This window comes from Neopelma chrysocephalum, unplaced genomic scaffold (genome assembly GCF_003984885.1).
Source record: "Neopelma chrysocephalum unplaced genomic scaffold, ASM398488v2 Primary Assembly neopelma1_86, whole genome shotgun sequence".
In the NCBI taxonomy this organism is placed as follows: domain Eukaryota; kingdom Metazoa; phylum Chordata; class Aves; order Passeriformes; family Pipridae; genus Neopelma; species Neopelma chrysocephalum.
In genome coordinates, this window is record NW_020897748.1 from 2,532,505 (window position 1) to 2,539,938 (window position 7,434).

At 36.1% G+C, this 7,434-nt stretch overlaps 1 protein-coding gene across 1 annotated transcript in view; it reads right to left on the bottom strand.

The window, feature by feature from the left end:
- Positions 1-839: 839 nt before the first annotated feature.
- Positions 840-7,434, bottom strand: part of DCAF13 (DDB1 and CUL4 associated factor 13) — a 32,047-nt gene continuing 25,452 nt past the window's right edge. Inside the window, exons 10-11 of the mRNA XM_027692447.1 lie at positions 3,778-3,941; positions 840-3,048 (exon numbers count right to left, since the gene is read on the bottom strand). Of these exons, the coding sequence (XP_027548248.1) occupies positions 2,961-3,048; positions 3,778-3,941 (252 nt within the window). The 3' untranslated portion in view covers positions 840-2,960. The remainder of the gene's footprint in view (positions 3,049-3,777; positions 3,942-7,434) is intronic.

Consider the following 7,434-nt stretch of genomic DNA (forward strand, 5'->3'; position numbering starts at 1 on the left):
CAATGAGCACAGTGAAGAATGCCCACACCAACACTAGAAAAAAAAAAAAACTCCTGTCAAAATTTTTTAGTTAGTCTAAAATTTTTACACATTCCATATACCTGAGAGGCCATTTAGCTTGTTTTAAATATCTAGAACATACATAGGGTCAAAGAAATTATCTGTTTCATTACATAGCTTGGTTACAACAAAGCAGGAATAAAGCACTGATGACTCCATAGCTGCTCTATCACAAAATATCTAAAATTCACTAATCCTATGAATATTGATTTAAGTCTTTCTGCATTAAAGATGCTATTTCTCTTTCAAAATACTCTTTGAGTATCTTCACAAAGTAAGAATACTTACAGAAATTCTTTTTTTTTAATCAGCAGGTCTGTAGGCACTGCATTGATTTAGAAAATAAACCATCATCTCCCTTTTTTCCCCTCAGTCAATGACACCAAAATTTTGAAGGCAAACACTAGTATTTTCCCTTATTATTATTTCCTTAATTATTCCTTATATTTTCAGTATCTTATGTGATGCTAAGGATTTTATTCTGCATACACTTGGGTACACACACATGCAGATGCATGTATCCATATTCTTTTTACATATAATGATTTCAGAGACAAACTGAAAGAGTTTTCAAAAGGCATAAAGCCACTGCAGCTAGCCCAACAGTGTAAAAATCCATGGCCAGGGATCCTCAGAACTGACAGATTGCAAATGCCACCTGCAAAATTCCAAATGACTGATTTCCAACCAGAAAGCCCCAACGCAGACTACATTGGTTTTACAACTAGTGTGTTTCTAGAAGTCATAGCAAGATTTGATTTTGGAAAACAGACTTTTTCCTGGAATGCTGAGGGTACCCTACTTGATGCCAAGACAGATCTCTATGTATGACCTCACCCACTGAAGTTGGAAAAGGAATTCATAACCAAATGCACAGACTCCAAGTACCCTCCTAACTTTAAAATTCCTTTTTTCAGCATGCTGTTACAACCTTTCTAGCAATTTTTAGCCAACCCTGCTCCTCTGAGTTGCACCACTTGGGTCCTGTCTGAAAGCAACTGTGCACAACGGTCTTGGAACATAACGAGATCCTTTGGCCATAGCTCATGCCATACTGCTCACATCAATATCACACCATAACCAAACTTTGGAAATGAAAGCTCTCGTTACATTCAGAGTTCTGCACCAAAGCTCATAAATTCAAAGGAGCAGGCCTTGCTCAAACCAGAGGTATCATGACTCAACAAATCAAGAACCAACTACTTCAACTCAAGCTAAACTGACAAAGCTGAAAATTTTTAATCACATTTTAGAAGATTAGTCTGGTTTTGCAAATTGTGCAAGACTTGACTACAGCTGTGTCACAAGCCATACTTTGGACCGCATATTCTCCCTCAATTTTTTCAGTATTTTAGGAAGGAAATAAACTGTATTTGGCACAGAGTGCACTATATTAGTACAACAGGCACACAGCCAGCATCAGTCTATTCCCTGATCTGTTCCACTCCTTCTCATCATCCTACTTATAGCTCTTCAGATTTGCTTCTCTTCCTGCATCATCCCATAAGGTAAGTGGTCCAGAGAGTAAAGATACATTATGGCCTCTTATCACCAAAGAGCCATAATTTTGCTATGATGATTCAGGAATCTTGCCCAAACAATACTGCAAGAGACAAGTGAAAGAGCAAGAACTAGAAATGCATATGGATTAGTGTCAGTAGATATATTAAACAGGATACTACAGGAAGGCAAGTACTCGAAGTGCTCAATTTCCAGGCTAAAAAAAGGTTTAAAAGTATAAAGTTTATTATAATCGAGTTCATAATTTTAATTATTTTTTGTGCATAAACTCAGGGTGGGGAGAGTGTTGTTACAGACTGCACCATAGTGCAAAGGTTAAAGAAGATCCTTCTGTACAAAAGATGTTAAGCAAAATTATTGTTATTACATATCTCATCTGTTTGAAAGAGAAAGCTTTCATCCTAGAAAGCCTAGTTGAATTCCAGCATCATTTTCTGATCACCTTAGTATCTTCAGTAAAGTTAAGTTTATCCCACAGGAAGAGAAGCAGAACATTTCCCAGACAAACAGTAGAGGAAGTTTGGGCTACAGGTACCTACCTTGTGAAGCATGAAACTTCTATTTTTCTTCTATAAACTTAAAATAGAAGGCTTATGATAAATCTCATCTAAAGAAGTTTCTGTGGTTTATACAATTTATGTTATCTTTTATCCAGATTTTAGAAGTTTTAAATAAGTTAAAGAGAAAAAATTATTCAACTATATCATTGTCAATTTTAGGAACTTAACAGTCTGAAGTTTGCCAAGTTATATAACAATAGTTAAGAAGACAGAAAAAAATTATGTTTACAGATGTCAGAAAATACTGCAAAATTCCTTCTGGATAAAAGAAAGATAATATATTGTATGTAAGAAGTATAATGCAGGATATTTGTTCAGTTGGAATAATCAAGAACTAGTCCAATGCCTTAAGGTCACTTGTTTTCTTTATTAAATTTGTTTGAATAAAAATTAAAAACCAGACAGCACAAGGAGAATCGATTTTATAAGTCTGTAGGAAACAAGGGTTTTTTTGCTTTGATAAATAAGAATCTATTTCATCCTTTTTTGTAGTAACAGTACCAAGGAATAAGACAGGAACTACAGACATTCTCCGTCAAGTTATCTGCTTGTATCAAAACGGTCAAACTCCACTGCAATACACAGTGTTGGGGCAGTAACGTCAGACAGACAAATGGCAATGAAAGATTACAGTGCTAATTCTCATAAGTACCCAAAGCAGATGATGACTTCAGAAGTCAGAGGATGTGTAAAGTTGAAGAAAAGCCACGTTCCTGGAGCCATATGCTGTCTTACCAATGTCCATCAAATTTTGTACAGTGTATCCATTCAATAGTGACATTTTTCTTTCATTGTGACATTTTGTACATGAGAAAACAATTATTTCACTACCGCCACAATATGTTTCTTCCTCTCTGACACAAATGGCACAGATCCCGGTTTGCTGTGCTTGCGACGATTCAGTTCCCTAGAAACAAAAAAACCCAGAAAAATGAAATTCAGTAGTCAGCACAAATGTTAAACAAATAACAGTTTCCTCCTCAAGGTATTAATGGAGACATCCTACAAGTGAAAAAGAAAAGAATTGCTCTTCTTTTATTAATCAGTAGCCACATATTCCTTCAGGAAGAAATGCTGTTCCTTTTAAAAGTAACTTTAGAGTTGGCTAATTGAGAAAAGTTTCAAATCAAGCCTTTTCTTGGGAATTCAGCTTGATTTTCATGTGACAGGATTGGCTGCTGAAGTCTGTAGAGTCTTTCAGCAGATAAAGATGACTAAAACCCACTTCTTAGCTTAGCTTTGGCTACAGCAAAGTATGCCACCTCCTGCTCCTAGAAATTCCAATATGGCAATGATCTAGGTGACAGCAAACATTCATCATGGAGTCTCACATTATATAAAAAACCCAAAACAACACAAACCCACAAAAAAACAAACAAAACCAAAAAACCCACCACACCAAACGCAGCCCATTCTGTTTCCATTGCCATGTGGTATCACGTCATGCTAAACAAAGCATTTTCCTTATAATCAATCCAGTAGCTTGTGATCACTCGTTCAGATGTTAAAAGTAGCTTATACTCGTTCCTCCCACACATCATATCTCTATCATTCCCATCCATTGCTGCTACAGCAGCACTGCAGTGATGCATGTTTTAAGACGAAGAGAAAACAAATCCAGAAGAGGATGACATACTTTCGCCGACGAGCCTCTCTCATGATGCGCTGCTCCTTGATTTGGCAATATATGCTCTTGGGCAAGTGACGGTGCTGAGCAATGCGCCTGATCTGTGGGTGAAACTGGAACTTCTCCTTCAGCTTCTGATTGTAATTCATAGCTGCCTTCTCTCGTGGTGCAAGCTACAGTGAAAAGAACACAGACAAGCACGTTATGAAAGAACAGGGATTTAACTGTCAATCTTTTCTACAAAACAGAATTTTAACTTTTAATTCAAGTGGCTTCCTTCTAGCAAATGTTTGTAACCACAGGATCTTCAGAATTAGCATAGGGAAATATTAAAAAAACCTAAAATTCCAACAACATCCTGATGCTCAAACACAAAAGTTTATTCACAGTTTCAAAGTTGAGTGAAGTAAGCAAATTTAACTCCTGAAAATCAGATTTTAATGTGCTGTAGAAAAACAGGAGGGAATATAAATAGCTGACAGTAAAAGCTCATTGATCAGTCTTTCCTAACCTCAGATGATCAACTTTACCTGTAAAAGAAAGATCTGCAGGCATTTTAATCACTAGCCAGTGTAAGTACAAATGCTGTAAATGAACTGCCTTAATGAACAGCTTTACCGACATCTTTTTACACAGCCTAAATCTTACCCAGCACCTTGATCCCTTAGGAAGCACAGTGCACACATCAGATTTCAAGTATTAGCTTCACTGTATGACACCAGGGAGTTTCCACTTTTATCAAGCTGCTAAAAAAATCTTAGTGACACAAACACATGAAATTCAGGTGAGCCAGTACTGCCACTTTTATCCATGTTCAAAATTATGTCTGAGCCACCATTAACAACCCTGGAAGTGAAAAATGCCTTCTCCTGACAACCAACCTACAGAATATTTTTTTTTTCAACTAGGCATTTTTTCTTGGGTCCTAATACTTATTTATCGAAAGGAAAAAAAATATGTGTGTGCTGTATATTTGCCTAAAGCATTCACTGCTTCATGAGGAATATCAGTCTCTATGTATTTTGGATTTTCTCAGATCTCTAGAAATTTCAGCTGCATTTCAGTCCAGTGAATTTTCACATAAACATAAAATCTGTTAATATTAAATATTAACAGATGATAATCCCACTCTCTTTTTTTCCTACCCTCCTGCCCAAAATACGCTCTATAGCTCCAGTGTTTCAGACACATTTTCAAACTAGCTGTGGAACAAGTCTTTTGCCTTCTTGCATTAATTTCATACACTACCATCTGCACCTAAAATACTAAAAACTCAGACAACTATTTTATTTATTATTCAGCTTTGAAAATGACTCAGTTTCACTAATTTCTTATTTTCAAGAAAAGACGGAACCCAAGTTTCAGATGCTAAGAGAAAAAAAGCAGTAACAAAACCAACAACTTTATTACACACAGAAAGTTTGGAAATGCCACCTACATTATAAATGGAATGTGTTTTTCCCCTTTGAAATCAGCAGTTGGCTATTTATTTTCCACTCTGGAGATCACTTTTATAAGTGACTTCTGTTAAAATATTTAATGAATTCTGAAAAAAAAAATATCATGCTCAGAAGATTTTGGTTTGGAATACCATAAATGGTCTGAAAGCAAGTATTGATAAAACATACCACAAAGGAGTTTCTCATTTGGGACAATAAAGAAACCAGGTACCATATGCAGAGTTGCTCATTGCTCAAAAAATTCTTATTCAGGCATCAGAGATACATAATGCTCTTAACCTCCATTTCACCCTACCCTCTTGTTCGGAAAACCCAAATCTTTTTGCTTTACTTATATTTTTGTGACCTCTCTAAGTGAAACAGAGTAAATTTTACAATCCTAACCCACTAAAGCTACACCCTCTGCTTTTTACTGAAATTCCTTCTAGCGAGCCAACCTGAATAGCTGGTTCACTCTTAATAAATCCCAGGTGTTCCCACTCTGCAGAAAACTGCCAACATAATCCAAACTAAAGAGCTTTTATTTTAATTAAATGCAATGATTTTCCTTTAATTTAAGAAGAGCAAATTGCTGCCGATTTAGTATAACCTTGATGATTCTACAGACAAGAGGTGAATCTGTAAATTAAAGATAAATCCAGGATATCTTATTTAAAAAATTAATATAGGTCAAGAGGTGGTTGAGTCTGACTCCATTTTTGTCTGCAATGTGGTATACAAAAAGGCACACAGTTAGTGACTTTCCATCCAACTATCAAATGCCAGTGGACAAAACACCAGGCTGTGCTAAATGCACCCTCATCTACATCATGGTAAAAGAAAATTAAAATTTTGCAGTAATGACAAGTTTCTGTTTAGGGGAGATAGCAGATAGCTAAGAAAGCAGACTGCAATAATCCACTGAATTCCAACCTCTCTCTTGCAAGTCATTTTACAAAGGTCAACGTGAACAGCTGAAGAGAACAGCATTACTCCCCATTCTGTTTTGGGCTGGAGAAGATGCACAGCATGATTTAGCAGGATTAGAGATTTTGTTTATAGGGACTACAACACTGTATAATATAATAAATTGAGATTTATATGACATCATGAGACATGCTCAAAGATGACATATGACTCTTTTTTCCATACATCTCATTTCATACATACGTAAGTGAATGTGCAACTTCCTTCCTACATGAGAAAAATAAAAATTATGTGGCAGAAAGACAGCTGATTTGTGCCACTTCACAGCGAATACCTAGAGTGAAAAAGGGAGAAAAAGAAATCTTTAAATGCAACCAAGTTGCCAGCAATAGGAAAATGCCTCCTCCAATAAACTGCCCATGCCTCTCTCCTCCCTCCTGATGATGGAGGCTGATTATTTTTCACATCTAAATGGAAGGTAAGCATTTTTCCAGAGCCCTGATTGAAGAGCTAAAACCACCTTTTAAAAAAAAAATTATCCTTTTCAAGAGGGCTGTATTTGTACTGTGCAGTATTTAAAACTCCATGCTGTTAGACTTCCGTAATTCAGCATAAGAATATGAAATTAATGTTTATCAGTCCTCTTCAGGTTGCCCTTCTAGATTAGGGCAGGCAAGAGCACTGATGTAATATATTTTTAGAATCAAAACATATCCCAGCAGTTTTCTAAACCATAGCTTCTCTTCATTTATTTTTCCATTGCTCTGCTGAAAACACCTTTCTAAATCTGTTGTCATTAAGTTTATTATTCACTATTTCCTGGACCAAAAAATTTTGGCTTCTTTACATCTAAATGGATGACAAAAATAAAAAAAGAAAGATAATGTAAGGCAATGTGGATGTTAAGAGCACAAAATCATAGCTAAAGGGCTGAAGCTACAGGTGCACCGAATCAATCACAAGCCCAAAATCACTATGAAAAGAATGCCATGTCACACAGTATCTGGTACTGCTTGTTATCAGCATTACCTCAGAAAATGGAAATACTAGAACCAGACCAAAAGGATAAACAATTACTTAAGACAGTTTTGATGTGCTACTGCTAATGCACTTTGCTAGATCAAAACCAAGACTCGTAACTGCACTTCCTCCTCTCTTTCGAACTTTATTCAAATCTGTTATTTCTGCATCTTGTAAGAAAGCAGCAAACCTATGCTCCACTAGCACTATGCTCAGCACTAGTTTTACTGAAATACCAAGCAGAAGATTATCTTATTCAATTGTCCAGTGCTCTGTTCTA